The sequence below is a fragment of the Orbicella faveolata genome, unplaced genomic scaffold (genome assembly GCF_042242905.1).
Source record: "Orbicella faveolata isolate gen_17 unplaced genomic scaffold, um_ofav_v1 contig_3, whole genome shotgun sequence".
NCBI lineage: Eukaryota > Metazoa > Cnidaria > Anthozoa > Scleractinia > Merulinidae > Orbicella > Orbicella faveolata.
Genome location: NW_028301558.1, coordinates 3,618,961 through 3,643,748, shown reverse-complemented (window position 1 = coordinate 3,643,748; position 24,788 = coordinate 3,618,961). Strand labels below are relative to the sequence as shown.

At 38.5% G+C, this 24,788-nt stretch overlaps 3 protein-coding genes across 3 annotated transcripts; 2 read left to right on the top strand and 1 right to left on the bottom strand.

Annotated features, from left to right (window-relative positions):
- Positions 1-423: 423 nt before the first annotated feature.
- Positions 424-8,232, top strand: LOC110060096 (uncharacterized). The gene is made up of 5 exons (XM_020766847.2): positions 424-578; positions 4,779-5,130; positions 5,460-5,654; positions 6,617-6,769; positions 7,526-8,232. Exons 2-5 carry the CDS (start codon positions 4,795-4,797, stop codon positions 7,712-7,714), a joined length of 873 nt encoding a protein of 290 aa, XP_020622506.2. The 5' UTR covers positions 424-578; positions 4,779-4,794; the 3' UTR covers positions 7,715-8,232.
- A 1,261-nt stretch (positions 8,233-9,493) lies between these two features.
- Positions 9,494-15,485, top strand: LOC110062006 (uncharacterized). Its single transcript, XM_020768882.2, has 5 exons — positions 9,494-9,725; positions 11,453-11,729; positions 12,291-12,485; positions 13,063-13,206; positions 14,254-15,485. Exons 2-5 carry the CDS (start codon positions 11,475-11,477, stop codon positions 14,422-14,424), a joined length of 765 nt encoding a protein of 254 aa, XP_020624541.2. The 5' UTR covers positions 9,494-9,725; positions 11,453-11,474; the 3' UTR covers positions 14,425-15,485.
- A 585-nt stretch (positions 15,486-16,070) lies between these two features.
- On the bottom strand, positions 16,071-23,351 carry LOC110061996 (uncharacterized). Its single transcript, XM_020768873.2, has 4 exons — positions 22,630-23,351; positions 18,886-19,021; positions 18,134-18,266; positions 16,071-17,864 (listed from the first exon to the last, which is right to left on the bottom strand). Exons 1-4 carry the CDS (start codon positions 23,289-23,291, stop codon positions 17,779-17,781), a joined length of 1,017 nt encoding a protein of 338 aa, XP_020624532.1. The 5' UTR covers positions 23,292-23,351; the 3' UTR covers positions 16,071-17,778.
- Between the last annotated feature and the right edge of the window lie 1,437 nt (positions 23,352-24,788).

Here is a 24,788-nt window from a genome sequence, read left to right as displayed (position 1 = left end):
GAGCAATTCGAGTGGAGGCCACATTTTGCGAGCATGAATGGGACCACTCGATACCCCTCATATCAGTTATTGCTTTTAAAATAATTAGAACTACTCGCCATTGCTGTTATATTCAAACAAGCTTTGTTTACCCGTGTTTTTCCAGCATTTATGTCAGTCGGGTTTCAAATGATATCGGAGTGTATAAACGAAGCGATGGCTGAAGCCGATTTCAGCATTAGCAGTGCAGAAGCTAGCCTCCACTGAGAAACACCACCGATAAATTTGAGTTATTCCTCTTTTAATTTTCAAGCTGTTGCTTATTATTTTATTACTCTTTCCCGAATAGTAAAAGTAAAAATTGGATGTTCACATCACGTTGGATAACTGTGTAAACATTCAAAAAACACACGTTTCTGTTTTCTAAGAAAGTGGTTCAGAATATATTTAAGCGTCTTTTGGGGTATCGGATTACTCTAGACAGCCTAGGCATTCATCAAACGAAGGTGTATTTTAAAACAAACACCCAGCATCGAAATCAAAAGCGGCTAGCTGCTATCATTCATATTGTTTTCGAAGGGAACACAATTCAACTCTTGGTAAGTGTTAGTTTGCTATTTGCTCTTGGAGTGTCTCTAATCAGTAAAGAGGCAATTCTAATCAAGGAACACAGTCTAGCTTTTTCACATGGCGATATCTGCGTGCATGTCAGTTGACCATCAAAGCAGCTCGATCCATCAAATTTAGCAATCAAGGGCAGGTCAGCAGTGAAAAAAGCATGCAAAAGGAGCAAGCACGAGCCTAAGGAGAAAGAAAAACGGTTCCAATTGCCTAATGAGCCCTCTTTCATAAAAAGAACGTAGCATGAAACACGCGTTCCGACTAAACAAAAGATCAAGGGCAGTTTGCTTTTCTCGTGCTTTTGCTTATGTCGCTGTGAATCACAGCGAAGAAAGCATAAGAGAAACGAGTGTGTTTCAACTTATTTAAGCTAAAGAATGTGAAAAGTTCTTAACTCGGTACTCCTATATTTTCCCTCATTAGTTGTATTTGCACACAATGGCATCGTAGCGAATTAGATCTTACAATACATGCGTCTATTTTCAAAACTCATCAAATAAAACTTCGACACACTAATGGAACGAAATTACTGACTGGATAACCCTAGGGAAAGTGTTTTCATCCATTAATCATATTCTCTTAGTTAATGCTTGTTATGAATTGAAAGAATTGTATGTCATGGGAATCGGAGAGGGAGGAATGTGTGTTGCTTGTGCACTGATGTAGTGCTAAAATGCAGGACTGAATTCAATTTTGATCGTTCTCTAGAAACAAGGTTATAAATTCTAGAGATCATGGAAAAAGCTAGTTCGTTGAAAAGATATTTGCGTCATATCGAATACTGTGAAATGTGCAATTGTCTTTTTTATTTTCCAAGAAGACTGTAGAGAGAGTTAGCTAGCGTATTGCGGAGTCATTTCTTGAGTATTGGCTGGAAATTCTCAGAAGCAATTGTAACTGACTGTTGCTTTAAAATTACACTAGGTGAGAGTAATGTGAGAAAACGAATTGAGGCATAATTCTCTTAATAATAAACGTCTCAGTTTCTCGGTAAATGAAAGCTTTCTTGCTAAACACAAATTCAAGTGACATTGTTTGAGGTCAACGGCTCACAACTGCTATCGTTTGACAGAAACCTTGAATTCTACGTTGTGGCTTACATCTTTCACTGATTCTCGCTGGCTTTGAATTCTGCGGTCAGTATACTGAATATATATTTTATATCATTGCTACTTGGTTACTTAGCTCTGTTAATTTGTGTCAATTTTACGCAAGGACGAATAAAAAGAAAGGAGTTTAGCTGAATAACATCAGCTTTGTTATCGTTGCGAGTCCACTAAAATAAACACATTTTCTAAGAAAAACTTAAAAAATCTGTTCATGGGGACACTGAGCTTGTCATCTGCGTTCCTTCTAACAATCTAGGCAGGCCAGTCGTAAAAAAAAAGCATGTAGAAATGATTAAGCACTAGTGTAAGGGGAAAGAAAAACGGTACCAATTGGGTAGCGATGCCCTCTCTCAAAAACAACGTGGCATGGAACACATTTACGACTAAAGAAAAGATCAAGGGCAGTTTCTTTCCTCGTGTTTATGCTTGTGTCTCTGTGAATCAAAGCGAGGAAAGCATAAGAGGAACGAGCGTGTTCTTAGTTATTAAAGCTAGAGAATTTTAAAAGTTCTAAACTCAGTACTTCTCCGATATTTTCTCTTCTGATATTTCTTCATATTGGTATCATAGAGAAGGTCTTACAATACAAGCGACTATTTCCAAAACTCTTCGAATGAAACTTCGAAAAGCTAATGGAACGAAATTACTGGCTGGATAACCCTAGGGAAAGTGTTTTCATATTTAATCGTATTCTCTAAGCTAAAGCTTGATATGAAAGAATTGCATGTTGATCATGGGTTCGGTGAGGGAAGGATGTGTGTTTCTTGAGATAAAAAGCTAAAATGCGGGACTGAATTCAATTTCGATCGTTTACTAGAAACAAAATGATAAATTCTAGTGATCATGGAATAAGCAGGTTCATTGCAAACATATTTGCGTCAGATCAAATACTGTGAAATGTGCAATTGTCTTTTTGGTTTTCCAAGAAAACTGTGGATAGAGTTAGCTAGCGTGCTGCGGAGTCATATTTCTTGAGCGGAGGCCAGAAATTCGTAGAAGAAATTGTATAACCTGACTGTTGCTTTAAAAATTATCCCAGAAAAAGAATTGAGGCATAATTGTCTTAATCATAAACGTTTCAGTTTCTCGATAAATAACAGCTTTCTCGTTAAACACAAATTCAAGTGAGATTGTTTGAGGTCAACTGCTCACAACTGGTATCGTTTGACAGAAACTTTGAATTTTGCATTGTGGCCTACACTGATCTTTCACTGATTTTCGCTTGCTTTGAATTCCACGGTCAGTATACTGAATATAGATTTTATATTATTACTACCTGGTTACTTTAGTTCTGTTAATTTGTGTCAATTTTATTCGAGGACGAATAAAAGAAAGGAGTATAGCTGAATAACATTAGCTTTGTTATATATCATTGCGAGTCCACTGACATAAACACACTTTTCTAAGAAAAACTTAAAAAATCTGTTCATGTGGACACTGAGCTTTTCATCTGCGTTCGTTCAAGTGATCTAGGCAGTCCAGCGTTCCTTCTAGTAATCTAGGCAGGTCAGCCGTAAAAAAAAGCATGTAAAAATGATTAAGCACTAGTGTAAGGGGAAAGAAAAACGGTACCAATTGGGTAGGGATGCCCTCTCTCAAAAACAACGTAGCATGGAACACGCGTACAACTAAAGAAAAGATCAAGGGCAGTTTCTTTCCTCGTGTTTATGCTTTTGTCTCTGTGAATCAAAGCGAGGAAAGTATAAGAGGAACGAGCGTGTTCTTAGTTATTAAAGCTAGAGAATTTTAAAAGTTCTTAACTCAGTACTTTTCCGATATTTTCTCTTCTGATGAATCATAGGGAAGGTCTTACAATACACGCGACTATTTCCAAAACTCTTCGAATGAAACTTCAAAAAGCTAATGGAACGAAATTACAGGGTGGATAACCCTAGGGAAAGTGTTTTCATATTTAATCGTATTCTCTAAGCTAAAGTTTGATATGAAAGAATTGCATGTCGATCATGGGTTCGGTGAGGGGAACATGTGTGTTGCTTGAGATAAAGAGCTAAAATGCGGGACTGAATTCAATTTTGATGATAAATTCTAGAGATCATGGAATAAGCAGGTTTATTGCAAACATATTTGCGTCGGATCGAATATTGTGAAATGTGCAATTGTCCTTTTGGTTTTCCAAGAAAACTGTGGATAAAGTTAGCTAGCGTGCTACGGAGTCATATTTCTTAAGTACAGGCCAGAAATTCTTAGAAGAAATTGTAACCGACTGTTGCTTTAAAAATTATCCCAGAAAACGAATTGAGGCATAATTCTCTTAATCACAAACGTTCTAGTTTCTCGGTAAATGAAAGCTTTCTTGCTAAACACAAATTTAAGTGAGATTGTTTGAGGTCAACTGCTCACAACTGCTATTGTTTGACAGAAACCTTGAATTTTGCAATGTGGGTTACATCTTTCACTGATTTTCGCTTGCTCCGAATTCCGCGGTCAGTGTAGTGAGTATAGATTTTGAGTTATTGCTACTGGCTATTTAGCCCTGTTGATTTGTGTCAATTTTATACAAGGACGAAAAGAAAGGAGTATAGCTGAATAACATCAACTTTGTTATCATTGCAAGTTCACTGAAATAAACACACTTTTCTAAGAAAAACTTAGAAAATCTGTTCATGTGGACACTGAGTTTGTCATCTGCATTCCTTCAAGTAATCTTTTAAAGTCTTTAATTCATGATGTTTAGAAGTTTATATTCACAAACAAGCCACATTTCATGAATCAATTTAAACACATCTAGCTGATTTTCCACAACAAAGGTATCAAATTATTTTGAAAGTGACTACCCTACAACCACGAATGACACAACTGGTGGACGACCTGCATTTCGGCCAGTTCTGAGTAACAGCACCTGGTCAGTTGTCCAGTGTAAGATGAAGAAAAATGTACCGGCCATTAATTCATATTAAAGTTTGTAAATGTTCCTAATTAAATGCCTTCTGTAAGTCACAAAGATCTATGCATTATCCAGTTCAATAACTGGGTGTCAGTTCTTATAACCACTTGTGGCCTCTCTGGTTGAGGTGACTCACAATTTCTTTGTTTGATGAACACATTAAGATTGGATCATTGAACGATGTATCAGCAACCAGCCCAACAAACAGGTGTTCAGACTTTTCTCAGTCAACAACCCGCTGTTGATAGTCCACAAGGCCATGGCCCTCCCCCGCAGCCAGTCATGTACCAGATGTCTCCTGGTCAACCACAACCGGTGTTTACCGGCCAGCCCGCCATGGGGCAACAGGGGCAACCTTTGCAGTACTATGTAGCTGCTGGACAGCCGGGACAACCCGTTCATATTCAGGGCGCGCCTGCTCAACCTCCGGAGAGTCAAGAAGAGGATGTAACAACGATAAAGATTGATATGAAGTACTTGAAGAGTGCTTTATTTTTCTCGAGGATTATCGAGTTTGTAAGTACAGCTGTGAATCGCGAGGGGGACCATGATGGGTGGCTTGTTACAAAAAAAAACCAAAAACAAAAACAAAAACAAAAACAAAAAACAAAAAAACAGCCAAAAAATGCACATCGCCCGTACGATTCTTATGACTTTAATCTGTTGATTACTATATCGGCCGTATTTTAAGCCTGGTCCCGGAGGGGAGCCCGAGGAGTTATATGGCATTTAAAGCATCCAAACGTGTTTATCGATCTTTACATTTAATGCGATGTATCACGCATCAATCATGGCATCATATGACCTAAATGATGATTATTTGAACTCTTATTTCTCATTCACAGGTCTTCCTGTCAATAGCCTGGCCCTGTGCTATAGTGTACTCAGGCGGAGCGCTCAGCTTGGATGGCAGAGTTAACTTCTTCAAGGGAATCACCATATTTTCTTGGGTGATGGTCATACTCTTCCAAATCGTGTTTATGTTTAGCATCAACAAAAACAAGAATTACTTTCGACAGCCTTCATACTTCACATTGGTTGTAAGTATCAATGTCTAGCTTGTGAATTCTCAGAAAGTTATTGCTCAGTCGGCAAGGGTTCGAGACGAGAGCGGACAGTATTAAAAACGCACACGCAACTAAATCAATGGCCGTTTTTATACTAGAGGACGCATTATCCGCTCAGGAGGATAATGCCTCCTTACCGTTTTTATACTAAAGACGAATTATCCGTCTGGACGAACTTGGGCAAACATTTGGGGTTCGTCTGGTTATGCGTCTCTAGTATAAAGACGGGCACAAGACGTATTATGCGTCTAGACGAACTATACTTCGAAATTCGTCTTGAACGACGAACTAGGAGAGATAGTTCGTCTAGACGCATAACACGTCTTGTGCCCGTCTTTGTACTAGAGACGCATAACCAGACGAACTGCAAATGTTTACCCAAGTTCGTCCAGACGGATAATGCGTCTTTATTATAAAACTGGCCAATAAATGAGTTACAGAATAAAAAAACAACAACAACAAATGACTTGCATATGAGATACGAGGCAAAAAATAGAACCAATGAAACATAAGTTGTGCACGGCATTTATTTGGTTAGCTGACGTATTGTAACAACTAAGAGATCTAAGGGTTATGCTTGTTTTAAACGCTAACCACATTAACTCTTATCCATATAGGCTGCATCAAGTCCCCTTTTCTTTTGATGTCCATTATCAAAACAGTTCGTGAGTCTCTTTGAAAAAAGCCGGGCTCGCTCTCCTCCAACTGTCTGTTGTATGGTTTTGTCCCGGCTTGTGAGCAACATTCAAAAGGAACTCTGTTTCTGCCGGTTTATTAGACAGGAAAATGAATTTTTTTGTTGTATTGATTTCGTGGGTTCTTTAAAATAGATAGAGTTGTCAGCACCAGATTTTGTGTCCGAGAAATTAAAGCTGTGCTCAGTGCTGTCATTTCGTCAATCCTTGTTTTGCGATATGATCTTGTTTTTTTTTCAGTCATTAGGAATCCAAGTCGTGTTGACGATTCTACTCATAACATGTACGGTGAGCTTTACAACTCGTGTTGTCGATTTGCATAAGTTTCACCGCGATTCCATCGGCGGTTTCACACTCCCTGGATCGACCGTGGCCTTGATTTATGCTGCCACGGTAAGCGAGTTTAAAATTTACTTAGTCTCTGGTCAGGAAAGTAATGTATTTCAATCATGTGGCATGTGCGGCTTGTATTCAGCGCTCTTTCGACTGGGGCGAGCCTAGCGTGGTTTCGGGCCAGCATAGGGAGTCAAGAGCGGTCTAGGAGGAAAGCACGTGGAGTAGGCATGGTAGGCACAGGCCACGCCCAGCTTGATTTACTCGACCCTCAACTCGCATCGCTGGCCGATAGTTCTCGCCCTATCACTATCGGAAGCCTGTTCTCTTTCTTCCCTGTTTTTATCATTTTCTTGTACGGTGCGATAGAGATAAAGCATGCAGAGATTAAGGAAAGGGAAAAACACTGTAAGCCCGTCTCCCCTGATCTTCCTTGAAGACCTCTCAGGGAAAATAGTGTTTTCATAGATTAGTAGGGGCGGCTAACGAAGGGGGGCAGAAGGGGTCAGTCTCGAGCCAGCTTTTAAGTTTTGTTTTGATCATTTGATCGAACAAGACTCTGATTTAATTTAGGGAAGTTACGGGAATGAGACAAAAATAACTATTTCTTGGGCTAACAGCCCTCTCCGACTGGACGTGACGTCTTGAAAGGGAACACCAGTGAAGCTGAGGTAAAAAGCACTCTCGCCCCCAGTGCTTCTCGTTTTAAAACACCCGTTTTGCCGACCACGTGAAAAAAAGAAACGGAGGCTCTAGGGACGAGAATGAGGTAAGAAAAAGAACAATCTTACAATTCTCCTCGCTTTCTTTTAACAGATATTTGGCATAATGTCGTGCGTGGCTTTTCTTGACGACATTCGGCTCTTGTCGGAAATGTACGCTGCACAAAGATCAAAGGAAATAGCTGTTGCTGCGGGCGTTGCGCAGCAACCAGCTGGGACACATCCTCAGCAACAGGTTGGCGCGCGGGCTCAGTTTCCATCACAGCCTGCGCACACTCAATAGTGACACTGTTTGCGATAGATGAGTGTAAAGCATTGTGTTGTGTGTAGCAAGATACTTCTACTTAAAGTTATGTAGATTAATATCTGCATTAACTTAACTCGAAACAAGTAAAGACAGCTATGAAGAAGCCTAAATTAGGATCATGTAATAAAATATCAAACGAGCGAAACTTAACTGAAAAATATCATTTCTCAGTTAAGTTTCGCTCGTTTGATAGTCATTTACAGACTCTACAGTTTCTGTTTGCGTTTAATTAGTCAGTTTACGAGTATACAGAGATAAACCATAAACACTCATAACCAGTGACAAGATATATTCAGCTTTGAGTGATTAGTATTATAATCAATAAAAACGGATAAGTAAAAGGATGATCTCTAGTTAGAAACAATCTGGACTGCATGTGATTTAGTATTGCTACCACTGCAAAATTTGAGGTGTGTACACACTAATTTGTAGCACATCTTCGTTTTTTATGATGTTTTAATTCTTCAATAAAAATAATTTACAAGTGGCCACAAGTTGTTTTTGTTGTTCTGTCAGTATTTATTTAGCCGCAATAATCATTGTTTCACTACCGAGTTAACAGACAAAGACGAGTTTGATTTTATTCAAATGATATCTCTAGACGGAAATTATATTACGCAATCGAGGGTTCTCTTTTGTGCTAAAAATCTGAGGTATATGGTAAATTTATAACTGATTAATCAGTCGATCTCAGTTCTCGTACTAAGCAGGGACTTGCACTCGCGTCGAAGTGTCCAACTCTTAATTATAATAGTTACGGATAGCGTCGGAACGATTATTAAAGGTTTCCAAATTTAATGCTTGCTGAGACCCTGGTCCACAAATGATTTACCTGCTCATAGGAGTCCGAATGCGTTAGGCAACCGAACACAAATTGAAAAGATTAGAAACTATATGAATTGTCTGTGATAGCGCTATTTTCAAAATCGTTTCGGATACAAGTTCATACATGCGTTTTGTACCAAGCTTCATGGGAGAATTTAGTAAACGTCGAGAAAATGACTTTTTAAAATACCTGGCCGCCAAATAGTAGCATTATATTCTTTGGTACTGTACGTTACACCGAGTTACTTTGTAGATCAAGGTGGCTCAAAGCAGTTTCCAGCAGTTAGATTTTAATAGCTCATTATTACCACTCTTTATCACTTGATACTACAATCATGGTATCAAAAAACTGCCCAATTATTATCTAAGGTGGCTCTGAAAGCTATGTACAGAATTTTTTTAAATTTTGCCAAAAGTTGCGTCTTATCATGCTTATAAAAATTTGATAATATAAAAAAATTTCACTAGGTTTTTCTTTTTAATTATAAGCCTATAAAGCAGTAATCAAGGGTGTTTTTAGCAGGTCATGCTGTTGCTATGGCAACCTATTGTGTCACGAAAATGATATCAACGTGTTAACCAATGACTGGGCAGTTTTTTGATCCCATCAAATTAGCATCAAGTGATAAAGAGTGGTAATAACGACCCATCAAAATCTAAGTGCTAGAAAGTGTTTTGAACCACCTTAAGCTCTGTTTCGTTTTGATACAGCCCCGAAACTCATGTGAAGAAGTGGTACTTTCAGAATGAATTCCGCGTGAAATCTAGAAGCTCTGTTAAATTCTAGAGTTACCAAACGATCAGTGATTTACTTTATCACATGCATCCATGTGGTACGCGTGATCTCAGAGTGAGTTCTCAATGCACGCACAGCGGACCTATTTTTCTGAGAAGGATTTGGCGCGATTAAATTAACATATTTTCATATATAAATGTTTTCCTGCTTTTCCGAGAAAACAACTGAGGTTCTTTGAGTCCTTAGTGAGGCCAGAACGTCTTTGGTTAGTGCGCTTGGCAAGGCAAACCTAATCAAGAACATATATTCTTTTAAATCACTCGTTTTCCCTGGGAGCACGGTGTTTTTTACTCGTTAAAACACAGTCTTTGAAAGGTTTTCTCACGTGTGGATAATTCATTCTCATCCACTGACGAGACATCGAAGGTAAGGGAATGAACACTCTTCATTGTGATTGTAAGAGAATAGGGTAAAGTACTGACTATTACGCGTGGCCGGGGTATGTCCAATCACACACAGCTGTGTAAAATTCTGGGCAGTATACAGATTTTGAACAGTATGCCCTCTCGCGGCGCAATTGGATTCAAGCGACGAGAGAGGCAGACAGCTGAGAATCCATTTCCCACCCTAATTTCTTCGTAGGTGAATACAGCCCAAAGACTAATTAGCTAGTGATTGGAAAATTAGTTTCACTTTCGTTTTCAATTCGAGTGTTGTACTGATGGAATTTGGAGGGAAATTTACAGCTTGCTGTAACATACCATAGCCTAATTCTTTTAGTTTAGTGCTGCTATTCGATATTTGAATGTTTGTTTACTACACCAGTTTCCGAGAAAATGCCTTTGCCAAAGCCATATTTACAGTTGCTGCAGAACACTGAAAATGTATTCTATATTTGTTATTGGCTGCTTTTACTCTTGTGGAACCTTGGGAGATCTTTAATTTCCGAGTGCCGAGGAACAGTAGATAATTTCCTGATAATTTGACTGAATTGATCATAAAACACCGTCGAATACCAAATATTTGGGGATGAACAAGAATGGCCCAATTCATTTTACCTACTAAAAGGAGAAGGTAGGGAGGTGAAACCTATCCAGTGCCTTAAAAATGACTCAACTGACGATTAATGAAGTCACTCCAGTGCGGCGTGTTATCAGTAGGGGCCATTCAATTTAAAAGTGCTCGCAAAATTTGGCCTTTGCACGAATTGCTCGCAAGAATTAGATGAGTGCTCGCTTGCTCGTGCTCACAAAATTTTTGCCACTGCTCGGATGTTCGGATTCTCGTTAAAATTCTCCGTAGCATAGCGGAAGCATATATTTGCATCTTGGAAACATAAATTGACGCCGGAAAACTGGGAAATGTTGGGGAAACATGCACGCGGCGCTATTACTGTTTCTGGATGCATGCTTCCTCGAATTCTCCGCGAAAGGCACCCGCGAAGGTAGAAATCAAGTAGTATAGTTTTGCTGTCACATTAATCCCAAACTAAAGAAAAATAACTGCATGTCTGGGATTTAAATTGAGCTCAAAAATTGAAACGATTTCAGTGGAAAGGATAAACCACGTAATTCAAGTGAAGTAGGTTTTGGCAATAAAATTATTATCGTTTGCGTGTGTTATTTGTCCGGTTGGGTGTGTTAAATTTCCGAAGTGCTCGCTGCACGCCATCAGGTATTTTCTAAAGTGCTCGCTGCTCGCAAGTCAAATTTGATCACTGCTCGTGCTCGCAAATATAAACGCACTGCTCTCATGCTCGCAAATACTCGCGAAGACCATTCGATACCCCTAACAATCCATCATGGGACAAGGGAACAATTGCGAGTGGCTCTTACTGAATGCGTGTCATACCTGTTGGGTTCTTATGTGCTACTCAGGTTTGATGAGGATTACTAAAGTATGGCAATTTTTAAACGTAACAATTCTGAGCTGCTGAATTAATTGAACAACTAAGATTTCAATTCCTGTGCAATTTTGATTTCCTCTTCGTTAGCGATGCAGTCCTCGTCAAAGGTTTCCCAAACTGAACATGAACATATTTTATTGCCGTGTGTGCTTTGCATTCTTACATTCGTTTATACTCGGATACAGGAGCCATTCTCTTGCCTTAAATAGTTTACAATTATTATCCATTGACTTGCTCACTTGCACAGATAAACTCCAGCTTTTCTTAACATGAGCCATACCTCAGGATTCCCGCAGACTTCTCCGGGCCAATTCCAGCCTGCTTACACCCAGGCCCCTCCAGGTCAACCGTTCTCGACACCACAGGTACAGCCTGGGCAATACTATGCTCAACCTGGACAACCGATTCAAGTAGTTGTACAACAGGCTCGGGCTGGTCAGCGTCCAAATCAAAGAAGGCCGACCACACCCCTCACTACTGCTTACTGGAAAAGTTCTTTTATTGCTGATAAACTGGTTGAGTTTGTGAGTAAACCTGGAAATCCTTTGCCAATTAATTAAATAAACATATACATGTATGACTAAACCTGAAAATAAAGAACAAATAAGTGATCCATCTCTCATCAGCTTCGATATTCGAGCCGGTTTCCTTTAGATTAACACATAAACAGCCGATAGTAAATCACATTTCTATGGGGAGTAAAACTTACACACCTACACGACTTTAAGTTTTGGGCGACGCTTTATGCTTCTGCGTGTTTTGCCAATTGGTTCATGTTCACTGTTGCTCAGGGTATACTGATTAACACAGAACATAAAATGAGAACTAGAAAACATGATTAAGGGTTTTGGATAATTCACAGATAAGCACGATAAGAGATCTTAGCTTATGTAAGGACTGGAGTAACCTGCAGGCTATCTTGGAGTAACGAGGTACTCCAAGAGCTGCCAAGAGGCGTTCACAGCCAGCTAGGCTAGGAGCAATCTCATGCACAGGGATTGTTGCCAAACACTACTTAAGGTGCAGCTTTTACTGACGTACTGGGGTAAATTTCTTACAAGAATATTCTTTCTGTCAATGTATAGTTAATCCTGCTAGCCACTTGGATCTGTATCGCCAGTTATTCCGACCGAATGATTATAACAGACGGAAAAGCCAACTTCTTCAAGGGAATCACAGTGTTTTGCTGGGTGATGGTTATCGTGTTTCAAATAGCATTTGCTTTCTTCTCCAGTATTACCCAACGTTACTTCTCAAAACCCAGGCACTTTACAATTATCGTAAGTATGCATTGCATGTCTCACATGAATGCACAAATTTTCTTTACAACTTAACATAGAAAAAAAAAAAAAAAAAAAAAAAAAAAATATATATATATATATATATATATATATATATATATATATATATATATATATATATATATATATGTATATATATAATTGAAAAGAATAACCCAGTTACATTTACCTGGCTGTAGAAGGTAAATGAAGACGAAAACGAAAATGAACAGCCCATTGCATTCGGTTTAAATGTAAACCAACTTGGTTTACTTGTGACTTTCTGCATCTCTGCGCATTGACAGCAAACCATCAGAATAACAATGTTATCAGTGAAGTCACCCATGGTCAATGTCACTACTGAGCTAATAAACGAGAATTCTTTTGTTTAATTGGTTGCTAAATTTCAAGAACAAAATATTGTTTGTATACTTGTTAACAAATGTCTTCCCCATATATATCGTCTCTGCGCCATTAATTTAGGACCTCTCAGAGTAACGGAAAGCGAGATAATACCCTCGCTTGCCCAGTTTGCGTAACTTTGTTTGCTAAATATCTTCCTTTTGGTTTTTTGCAGTGTTTTGTGGTGCAGGTCATATTGACCATCTTGCTGATCGCTTGCACGGTAAATCTGGTGCCCCTGGCACACGACAACACTAAGTTGTACGATTTCCTGACCGAGAGAGGAAAAACAACCCTTATTACCCTCTATCTGGCACTGGTAATTTAAAAACTTTTAAATCATTGCTTGCTTCGTCAGGTTGAATAAAGAAATTGGACCCTAGTTGCTCTTAAGGTCGGCACACACGAGGGAACTGGTCCCTGCCTCTAGTCCCTGCAACAAGTCGCGGGGACAAGTCCTATCGTGTGAACCAGCCATTTTTGCCATAAAATGTAGTCGCGAGGACTAAATTCGGTCCCTGCAACTAGTCCCACGAATTCAAACTGGTTCGAATTTTTGGTACAAGTCCCTGCGACTTGTTCCTGGAGACGCTTTGTGTGAACTGTTCGTGAGACAAGTCCCTGCGACCATTCCCTACGTGTAAACTCTTCCGGAGACTAGTTGCAGGGACCAGTCCCCTCGTGTGTGCCGACCTTCAATCTAGAGATGAGTCTAATCTCTGAAGTCCTCTATTATTATTGTCAGATACTGATAGAAATTTCAGCTGCGAATCGCTATGACCCCGTGAATAATAGAGAATTTATTGTAACGTTGCTTGATTTCCATTTAAACAATACATAACAAATTTCGCATTTCTTAAACAGGTTCGTAGGTTTTTTTTCACGCCACCGGAGAAGTATACGGTCTGTGCATTCGTAAAGGCGCATTGGTGGTGGGAAACAATTATCATTTATATTAGCTAAATGAGGCAAACCGAACCAGATACAAGAATGGGAATCTGCAGAAGCTCACTCATTCAAACTATAAACTCGGGACCTTTGGAAAACTCGCGCAGGTCGGAAAGACCAAGCATTTCTATTCGTAATATATAATTAAAATGGTAGGACGATGGCGCTACGTTAATGCATTTCGAATTCCCCGCTGGAGGTAGTCTACGTGATCGAAAAACAATTCTTCTACTGAGTTGCTCTCCACTGACCTCTGCTGTTACTGCAAGTTCACTTAGTCTTGAAAGAACTGGATGTAAACCATTTAATTGTTTGGACCGAGCCCTCTTCCACCGCTTAGTCCTATCTCAGGTTTTCACCTGACCTGTCCTGTTCAGATCGACAGTACCTAATAAACAACGCCTGTTCTTCTCGTCAGATTTTTGGTTTTTATGCCTGCCTTTGTTTCCTGGACGACATTCGATCGCTCTACAAGATGATTGGTACACAAAAGGTAGAGGAGCAAGCTGTTATCACTGAGCAGCAACAAGTGGTTGGCTCTTTCACCCAGCCCGTCCCAGCGGAGCCTGAGCTCAACTCACAGTTGTGAGACTTGGCCGACACTGCGTGCATGTTTTCCGACAGCGTATCATTCCTTTACATATATGCAATACTATATGGGGCAGTAGGTTGTAGGTTTTTACACTTGAACTGTGTCTGTTTAAAATTTATGCCTCGCCTCTAGATGGTAGGCCTAACCACAAATATCCGGATATTTTTCTAATATTGCAGTTCAGGACTTCCCGGAATATTTAGAAAAAAAGTGGAGATAGTTAGAACTCTTTTGAGGATATTGGGGATATTTTATTAAGGTTTTCCCCCCCGACCTTTGTGTTTTCCAATGATGTTCAAGAAAATTTGAGACTCATTTCATCGCCAGCACTTAACTAATTTCCCATCTAAAAAATGTATCTCGTTTTCCAAAATGGAGGACGCTGAGAACTTCGTACAGCACTGGCTTGAATGTTGTTCTACTTTTTCTGGTGTCCTTATATCCACAATAGTTCACTAAACTTATTCAGCGTATTATATACTTAGAGGGTTTTTATGGATACGCTCTTTTTTAATAATTATGAACGTCTAATTTTGGAGTTGAGGCTGAACGTTCTTAGAGTTTTTGCGATTTTAGTCTGAAAACGTTCTTAATTAAGATGGTATACAGTGTTTCAATAAATCATGCGAACGTGACAAGGGCCGTAGCTAGTAACAGGCAAACCGAGGCACTCGCCTCAGTCATTTTTTTCCCGTTTTTGTTGTTTTTAGTCATTAAAAACACCCTAAATTCCCAGGAAGAGTCAGTCACAGTCAGTCAGTCAGTCAGTCAGTCAGTCACAACTCATTTCTTGGACACTGCCTCAAGTCATAATTTGTTTCTGGCTACGGCCCTGGTGACCAGATGGCTTTGATGGTGTGGAAGTTATTTTGGAACAGTTATGAATAAGAACTGCTGATTATTACAAACCGACTGATGTGTGTCATGCAATAATAAAACCATTGTTAATGTTATACGAAACATGCCCTTAAGTACTTGGTTAATTTACATTTTTTTACCTTTATTACATGTTTGCCATTTAATATACAGATTAGCAAAATAAAGACGTCCTTAATCCACTCTCAGCGTGAGGAATGTTCTTAACACGTTCTTAAAATTTGGTTAATCTCAGTCACAACGTTCTTATAGAAAAGGTTCTTATAAAAAAAGTGTGTATTTTATAGAAAGCTTTTTGAGACAGTTGAAAAATTCTTGAACATTATTTCCGGGAAGACATTTAGGCCACTTTAAGTGGTATTTGTGGGTAGCCTCAGGACATTGTGATGTGCATCAGTTATTGAACGGAATTCAATGCCATGTCTTGTTATTTCTGACACGGCTTTGAATCGGAATTGCACTGCTTCTGATGTAAGGTATAAATAGTTAACCGTGTTGAGCACCAATAAGGTCAATTTTTTGGCAGAAAGTACAATTTATCGACTTAAGTGTTATAATTTTAAACCCTTTAAGCACAATGTTAAGCATAATTTCTAGCCGCCAACTGTTTTCTTAGTCATAGGATAAGAATTTTATCCTCGGAAAGCCAGGATTTTGGGGGACGAGCCGAACATATCCGAAGACGTTTCGAACCTTCACTGGGCCCTCAAGATGGGTTTCTCAAACATTTCCCAGCAAGTCGGAGACTTAGCTAAAACGTGCCATCATTTACCCGAACTCTTCTTTTATTTTATTGGTTCAAGTTTACATTTTTTTTTTTTTTTGTGAAACTGTTTCAGTCAAGAGTTAAACAGCTCAAATTCTTCAGCAAGGCGTGTGATCGTAGAATTCGATACTCACGCCTAATAAGGCGCGAGAGTTGGGAGGCAAAAACTGCCTACCTTAGATGAATGAATCCACGTCATACTACTTGATAATGGAGACGTATTAACAACATAGGGCATCAGTGGCAACAGAGAAACGTTTGTTGTTAGTGCAACTATTAGTGATAGATTTGTGACTTCAAAGAACCAACAAGTATACAACAACAAGCATAATCGTCGTACTATAGTTGATTTTGTAGCCCGCTAAGTATCACTAAGGTTTGTCACTGATATCAGTTATAAAAATCATCAGTATAAAGAATAAACTGTTGATCTGCGGATTTATGGGTTCACAGAACTGAAAACCGTTTAGTTAACATCACTAAAAAGTTGTCAATAGAATACACGCTGTTCAACTGCATATATATGTATGTAATTTGCGTAATAAAGGACCCATTGATTGAAGTAGTATTTTGCAACTATATTGCCTGAAGCAATGAGAGGCATAAATGACGTCAACTATACGTCTTAAGACCATTTTATATGGGACAAGCTTCTGACATAGCTACAAAAATACCTAAAATAACCTGCGAGTTAATTGTAGGTAACTAGTCAAATATCTAGATACACTAGGGGTAATTGTAAGTAAGCACAAGGGCCTTGAACAAACATTTTCAACCAGTATACATATACTTTACTAGTAAGTAAAACAAACTTTCCACCAATTACTTGCTCCTAATAATTCTCCTGGTGGCTACATTACATGTAGTTTTTATTTACTTTAAATATCTTATATTACTTGTTCAAAAATTCAGACGTCTAATAATTTATACTAGCTTTATAATTAAAATATACGTTTTCTGTTCTGCATTACAAGCAACCTGATTAATTACCATTTGGAGCGTTGTTAAATTTACGAGCTAAAACCTTGACCAAAACAATAGCCCAACTGCGTGTTGATCTCTAAACCCTACCCTTGATTACGTGAGATTATTGAATTTTAAACAGTACTATTTAATCAAACTGGGATTGCACAATAATTAATCGTACAAACACTGCAACAGCTATTAGCTATTAGTGTTACTATCACAACACTACCAAACCAATATTAAAACCTGTCCCACCTAAATTATTTTACATGAATCCTCCTTACAATGGATACATCTCGTAAAGTAACAAAATATCAAAGCGACATAGCTCATTAAGAAGCTAACGTTCTGAGTAAAGGTCATTGTCTGGGCAAGAAAGGACAGCCTAGGAGATTGTTGGGTCTTTCACAGAAGTGAACGGGGTTATGTTGTATTTCAGCATACATGGAGCTGAGGAGAAAATAGATTCATTGTTTGTTGTCTGACATTAATTGGTAACAGCAACCAACTTTCAAAAACACTTTGCAACATGGTAGATCAATATGGCTGGAAAATAGTGTACATAATATTTGATTCTTTTTATGTGATTGTATAGTCTACATGACACGTTTGCTGTGGACATTTTTAAGATATTTCTTTCTTTTGCTACTAAATGTACATGTACAATGGTATTTTGCATTTTTGCCACTAGTGAGGAGCATTAATTTAAGAACTTTAATACAAGGAAGTTATTTTGAAAGGTGTCAGTCATATTCTGAGCCAATTGTGATGCTCAGTTCCTTGCCCAAAATGTCTGTCTGATGGAACCACTTGTTTGTGTCCAGAACAACTGCAATCAGAAAAATCCACCACATTAAAATCCTGTACATTACCCTTGATTAAAAATGTTGCTAAAATAGCAGAGAAAATCATAATCACATTTTAAAAACTAAACGTGCATGACATTAGTTAGGCAAACTTAAGCAGTTGTAAATCGTTTCCCTGCAGTTTGATTCCTTTCTTTGCCATCTCAGGAGCGATTCTTCATGCTCAGATCTCAGACCACAAACTGAGGTTTAATTCCTTTAAACAAATCAATAACATGGCCAAATAACATACTTATCTCCCCTGATTGGACCGTCACTTCAAGTTTTGGGTCACAAACAAGGGCACATTCTGGAGGGGGCTCCAGTGTCCACTTTTTGGTACCCTTGATTTGGGCCTGCCAAGATGGGTTCCCTACGTTGTCAATCTGCAGACCAGAATAAAACAGCACTGAGAAAACGTAAATACATTTTATTACGCAGTGATACACTTCCATATATTTTGAGACCTTTCACACTATAAAATTAACACTGTGACTGATCTTGACCGAGTCAAGATGACTTCGAAACATCCTAGTTTCCTTTCACTAATTTTTGTAATCAATTGAGTTTTAAGATGTCTCCTTATAAGATTTCCAAGTATCAATATTAATATTGCAATTAATGCATTAGTCTATTGCACAGTCCCCCAAGCACATTTTCTTACCATAGGGGAAAATATCCTCTGAACAATTTTTGTTAAAAAGATACTGCTCAATGTGCTTACAAGGAATCTCCCTAGTTTTAGTCATCTGGAAATATTCAATGAAATGATCTTACACTCGAGAGTACACACCGGTAACTACGTTAGGATATACATATAAGTCATAAGGAAATAAAGAAGGGATAAACAGTTATGTTGACATTCATGTAACAGAGACAATGGGACTGTACCATCTGCCCAAGAGGTTTTACAATTCCCCTTGGGTGACTTTTTAGTGTTTTAAAATACACATAGTACAAGAGGATGCATTGGCTCAGTAAACAACTTGACGTAAGATTACTTACATGTAAATGAGCACCATAACCTGGGCATCCCATAAACAACCAGTCTGTCTTGCTTGATTCTGAGGTCTCCGGCAAAAAATAAGGCATTTTGTAATGTTTCCGAAGTTCATTAGCTGCAGATGAATCACAGTTGCTCCTGGAGTTAAAAACATGTTAAAGTAAATTAAAAGCAATTAAAACAGAGCTACACTGTATTCCTTGAACTCGAATTTATTACATGTACAGTGAGTTTGAGACTGCCAAAAGATATTACAGGAGTTGGGGTAGGAATGCTCTTTTAGGGGACAGGAGAGGGTGGCAGGGGGAAAGGAGAAGGAGCTTCCCCTAGATTTCTTCAGATGATTGCATTTTCTAGTGTGATGACATCATGGATCATGGGTTATATATCTTGTTCTCATTTCACTTTCTGTCTGATTTTTCCCCTGGGTTAAAGTCATTGGCTATTGGGGACAATGTAATTTTGAGTAAACAAATATTGCCAATAGAACATAAACTATTAAGAATCCCACAGAGTGGGAGGCAAACCAGCTGGCCATTTACACAAAGTGGCAGAGGAGTTGAACTCAGGACTACTGAGAACAAGTCCAGATAGCAGTAAGGAGTAGGATTTGAATCAGAGACCTCCAGATTTCAAATCCAGTACCCTAAACAGGAGTCACAAATTTCAAGTAAATCTGCGAAATCCCGCAAGATTCACAAAAACACACAAAATACCGCAAAATTTGTCAGAAATCTTACCAAATACATGTCGGTACAACATATTTGAAACATATATCTTGGCTGTTGGGGCTGTTTACTTGCCGTAAAATCGCAAATTTATCTTAAACTTCGTCACTGCAATGAGTAAACAACATTCCAAAACTACCAGGCATTCTTAGATCTGATTAATGTTGCAAAAAACTGGGCAGTGGCCACGATGTCAAAAGCTTTGCCATTGGTGCCTTTCTTGAGCGCATTGTTGTTAAAAGAGCAAATGAGAATCGATCTTTTAAAAAAAACCTTGTGGTCAAACAATTATAGCAAACACGTACGATAATCTAAACGAGTTGCTCAAATTTTCTTGCAAAATTGCTGGTTTTAGAAAGGCAACATTATTTTATAAGTGGTCAGTGTTTCTGTTGCTGTTGTTATTGCATATCCTAATGTTCATCAATTTCCAAAAAAAAAAAGGCAAAATTGCCATCTTTTTTTGTTAAAAATGTTTGTCAAATCTGTGCAAAATCAATAACTTTCCAGCAAAATTAGCCCAGAAAATTCCCATGAAATTGGCAGTTTTTTACTGATGGTTATTCAGCAAAATTTGCCCCAAAATTCCCGTGAAATCGGTCATTTTTTCCACGAATTTGTCTCTGATAATCCCTTGAAATTTGACTTTTTTTCCAGCGACCTATCAGAAGCCCTGCCTAAACCACCTGGACATGCTGCCTCCACTTTACATTTTGTTAATATACATGTATATATATACAGTAACTAATTTTAGTTCCTTGAGAAGGCAAAATGAACTACATCAAGCGCTGTGATTGGCTACTGGAGCATGCAAGATAAGGCTAACTTTCTGCTTGCAATCGCCAGATGAGTACTGCAGGAAATGACTTGTGTTCTTTACACCAAGTAATGAATCCTTTATTTACAACGCCTCTTTGATTGATATGGCTAGGCATTGATTTATGTCAAACTCAATATGGTGACATTGCAAAAAACAAAATTGGAAATTGTCTTCTGCCATTAAATAGTCGCTGAGAAGAAAGATCTGAAAGAATTGTACAGCCTTTCTGAAAATTTTAAGCCTTGTGCAAGTCATATTGAGAGCTTACTTGGTAACTAGACAATAGGCACCTTAAGATACCAGGACGGGACAAGCTAGGAGGGCTGCTGGAAGTAAATTAACTCAACCGGGCATGTGCATGAGAACTCTCGACTCATCTCTCTGCCATGCTCATCTCGTCGAGGACACCATTTCGCCCGACTAGCCGTCGTATCGAAAACGTGAGTATTTTGAACTTGTTTTGCCCCGATAACTGTTCCAATCGACTTTATTTTCAGTTATATTGATAGGAATGTTTATAAGGTTCACAGTTTTCGTGATTGTAGTGTAGAATACTACGCTGAGATACGAAAATGTGAATAAAAATGTTCCTCGTCTGTTCATTTGCATTTCTGCAGTCACTGTTCAGATGCTATCATGAGTGTGCAAGCTCAATACAAACTGTATGCATCGAGAGTACATCAGTGTAAGTACAGTCGATAAAATGTTGTAAGAATGAATGCCATGGAGCATCTATCGAGCAAATAAAATACACATTTTCAAATTGATGCTTAGTTGTTTTTTTATACTACCCAGAACTTGATGCAACGTTTGTTTGATTTTTATAATGTTTGCTTAATACAATTACAGATGTAAATTGAAACGTTCACTAAAAGTCAGGATTCTTCAGCGACAGAATTCCCAAACGCTTTAATGGTAAAAAGCCATCTGAAGCAGGTCGATCAGATTGTTCATTTAATTTTTTCTACGAAAATTATGGTTTCTCTATTAAAATTTTGACAGATGTTTGCTTTGCTTATAAAGAAAAAGAAATTCGGCATCGCTGTTCACTATTGTTTAAGTCTAATAGGATAAGATTTCTACCATCTCTTTTATAGTGTAATGGATGTCATTGCTTCTGTGAATAGCTTGTACGAGGTTCGAATTATTGACATTGCCATCCTCTGCGAAAATGCACATCTTAAGCATTTTGTTTTTGGCGAAAGTTTCCCGTGTCCACTGCTGTTGCCGTCCTGGCCTTCCCGTCCTGGTATCTTAAGGTCCCTACTATTATTGTGTTGCTTGGACTTAACCACATTCGCAGAAGTATAAAGACATTAGAGCCAAGTTTTACTGAGAATCTATTTGTCACTTACTGTTCAAAATTGTTTTTATTCTGGATAGCTGAATTTTGCCGTCTTTCTTCTTAATTTGGTTGCTTTTGTTACACATTTACAAGTACAAGCCCTTTCAATAAAATTTTTTGAATCAAACTCTACACAACCAAGTCAACTTTACCACTCTGTTTTAGGATGGCATTGCCCAATATTTTTTGTACAGTCATGTACATGTATTGACAACTGTGAAAAGCTGACCAACTCTGGTGTTTTAGTTAAAGCCAGTTTTTACAACAGGATGTTCATTTAATGCCAGATTGTTAATTTATTTGCCCTAGTCATTTTCCATAGAGGATCAAATACAGGCATTATGTAATGGCTGTAAACCAACATCCAGTGAACACATCAGAAGGCAACCGCTACAAAATTCATCTCGGGATGGGAAATGAATAATTAACAATAAATGAGTTCAAATGGAACCAGAAGTAGAAATAAGATGAAAAGAAAAACTGAGAAAACGAATTAAAAATTTAAGCTTAGCTTGTTTTTGCATAAATTAAACTGAGACAAACGTGAAGATAAGTTGTTGTTCCTAGTTTATCAGCAGGACCTGCCGTTCAAATATTATTTCTTAAATACATCTTTTCAAACAACTCCTAATTTATTTTCAACAGCAATGAAGAGTTTGTTTAACTGGCTGACTCTCAAGGGGGTTCCTCTTCTCAATAATTGACAACGACGAACGAACAGGTTAATATTTCATGCACGCTTAAACAAAAGTCAACAATATCAAATGTCATTTTTAGTAATCAAATCCGTGAACGTGTTCAATCTTCTATGACTACGAGGGAAAAAAAAAAAAATAAAAAAAGCCATCCTTACCAGCCAATATACCAAGGGTTCCCTTGCATATTTGCATCTTTGTCCGACATGTTGAAAACTTCTTGAAGCGACTTAAAATTTGTCTGGTAGGGAAAGAACTGGCACTTTTGATCCTCTGCCAGTAGCACTGGACTCTCAGGGCCATAAATTGATTTAAAGTAGTTAAAACTAAAGTGCTGCGAAGCTGTCCAGTCTTTAGTTCCATCAGTGATTACAACAGGTCGCGATGTGTAAGCGTATCTTCGTACGAAATCCTCTTTCGTTAGCCCAGACACTTTGTCAACCCGATGGACATCCTTGCAAATACTGCAATTCACGGGCGGGCGAAACATGTCTAAAATAATTTCAGGGTACGGTATCAGACAAAAATCTTTCTCCATTTCGAAGTCTAGCATGTATTGAGCAGCTTGGAACAGCGAACGATGTGATAGAAGTTCTTGTTGATACAGAATTAGACCCAATCCACAAAGGATTCCAAGCAAGCCGAAAACAATGCTCGTCAAAACAGAACAGGTTGGTCGTTTCTTCTGTAGGTTTTTCACAGCCGTTATTTTCGCAAGCTGTGAATCTTTGATTCCTAATTCTCTGGCTTTCTTTCGCAACGCTTTGAAGGCGTCGGTGACTTTTTGGAGATCGAGTTCTTGGCCCTTTTCCGTAGCCATGACTTGTCGTTGACTTGTTGCCGTGAATTGAGGAAGAGAAATATAAACTTCACGCGAAGGGGAGGGGGCGGGGGTTAACCAATACAACCGCTGACTCGTCATAGCAACGGTGGTACCCATGTGGTATGGTTGTTACCACCTCATCCACCTGATAATTACCGGTGACAAATAACCGCATTTTCAGTCAAAGCCATTTACAGATGTCCACGTGTGTTGAACACCCCTAATGCAACCCCATTATTTCTCAAGTACTTCATCTCAAACTTCACGCTTGTAACATAAACAGCCCAAATCGGGCATTTCAAAAAGAAAGGTTTCTATTAGTTGCCGGAAGGCGTGATTAGAGTATGTTCGGAAATATGGGGGAGAAATTTTAGCGACAGTTTGCCGCCGTGTTTGCATTAAAACTTATCACGGAAAGTTAATACCTATGAAGTTTTCCACATTTCCTTTAGAATCACTTCGGTATCGAGAACTTTCACTGATACATGATACATTTTAATTTCCTTTTCTCGTATTCGTTACAGTCAGTTTAGAGAACAACAATTTTAGCTTCATCAATTTGTTTGTCTAGCTAGAACATGTTCACAGTGCCAATTAGGAACTTAATACTCTGTTCGCTTGCTATCATATAGGCAACTGTGTAAATATAGTTCACCCCTGAAGCCAAAACAATACCGTGTCGTTCTGAGGAAACGAAACAAAAAATCAAAGTAGCTTTACATATTTTCGCATTCGTTTTCGTTTTACCATGATATAAAACCCACCTCCTGAACCGTTTTTTTTTTAATATTTTCTTATCAGTATCACCATTTTCACTTTTTATTTCCACTGTTAAAATGTCCAATTTCAAGTCTCTCAGGTTCAAAATCGGAATAGCGAATGGTAGAGGATCGAGAAAGTTCGAACTTGCCTAACCCGCGATCAGACGTTCTCATTATTTCTTGGCTCGTGCAGTATGTATTCCATAAATATATATATATATTTTTTGCTGAAGTTGTTCGTTTTTTGAGAGAAGTATGTACGGAGAGAGGGGCACATGAAGAAATGGGGACGGTCCCGTAAATTCACCTGATTATCACGGGAGATTTCAATCCCAATGCTTGTCTCCATTGTTCTTTTCGCTTTGTCTACTTTGTGTTTTTTATTTGTAGTTTTCTAGTAACTTTCGTCTGCATTCCTCTACAATTTCTTTAAATTCTGGCATACAACGTTTGCTCCCTTCTTCGAATCCGTGTCTTTAAAAGAGATAAAAGTACAGCTATTTTACAGCTTGCGGAAATGTAAGGTAGAGTTCGCACTACTGATCACTGCTTGGTCCTGAATATTATTATGTAAATATACAGCAGTACGGTTACTGGAGAAGACAAGTATGGTGCTGGAAGAACGGGGCTCATGTGTCACTGTAAAGCCTGATCTTGGTTTTGCGATAACTATTACGTAAAAGAGGAGATACGAAAACTTATAAAAGACAAAGGCAATGCCCGCATCTAGTTT

Excerpts from the sequence above, each read along its gene's own strand:
- LOC110060096 (XM_020766847.2), top strand. The coding sequence starts at position 4,795 with ATGTATCAGCAACCAGCCCAACAAACAGGTGTTCAGACTTTTCTCAGT. Across the intron at positions 5,131-5,459 it reads TCTCGAGGATTATCGAGTTT|GTCTTCCTGTCAATAGCCTG; the intron begins GTAAGTACAGCT and ends TCTCATTCACAG. Across the intron at positions 5,655-6,616 it reads CTTCATACTTCACATTGGTT|TCATTAGGAATCCAAGTCGT; the intron begins GTAAGTATCAAT and ends TTTTTTTTTCAG.
- LOC110062006 (XM_020768882.2), top strand. The coding sequence starts at position 11,475 with ATGAGCCATACCTCAGGATTCCCGCAGACTTCTCCGGGCCAATTCCAG. Across the intron at positions 12,486-13,062 it reads CCAGGCACTTTACAATTATC|TGTTTTGTGGTGCAGGTCAT; the intron begins GTAAGTATGCAT and ends GGTTTTTTGCAG. Across the intron at positions 13,207-14,253 it reads TTACCCTCTATCTGGCACTG|ATTTTTGGTTTTTATGCCTG; the intron begins GTAATTTAAAAA and ends TCTTCTCGTCAG.
- LOC110061996 (XM_020768873.2), bottom strand. The coding sequence starts at position 23,291 with ATGGCTACGGAAAAGGGCCAAGAACTCGATCTCCAAAAAGTCACCGAC. Across the intron at positions 18,267-18,885 it reads GTTATGGTGCTCATTTACAT|ATTGACAACGTAGGGAACCC; the intron begins GTAAGTAATCTT and ends TCTGGTCTGCAG. Across the intron at positions 17,865-18,133 it reads GGTCCAATCAGGGGAGATAA|TTGTTCTGGACACAAACAAG; the intron begins GTATGTTATTTG and ends TTCTGATTGCAG.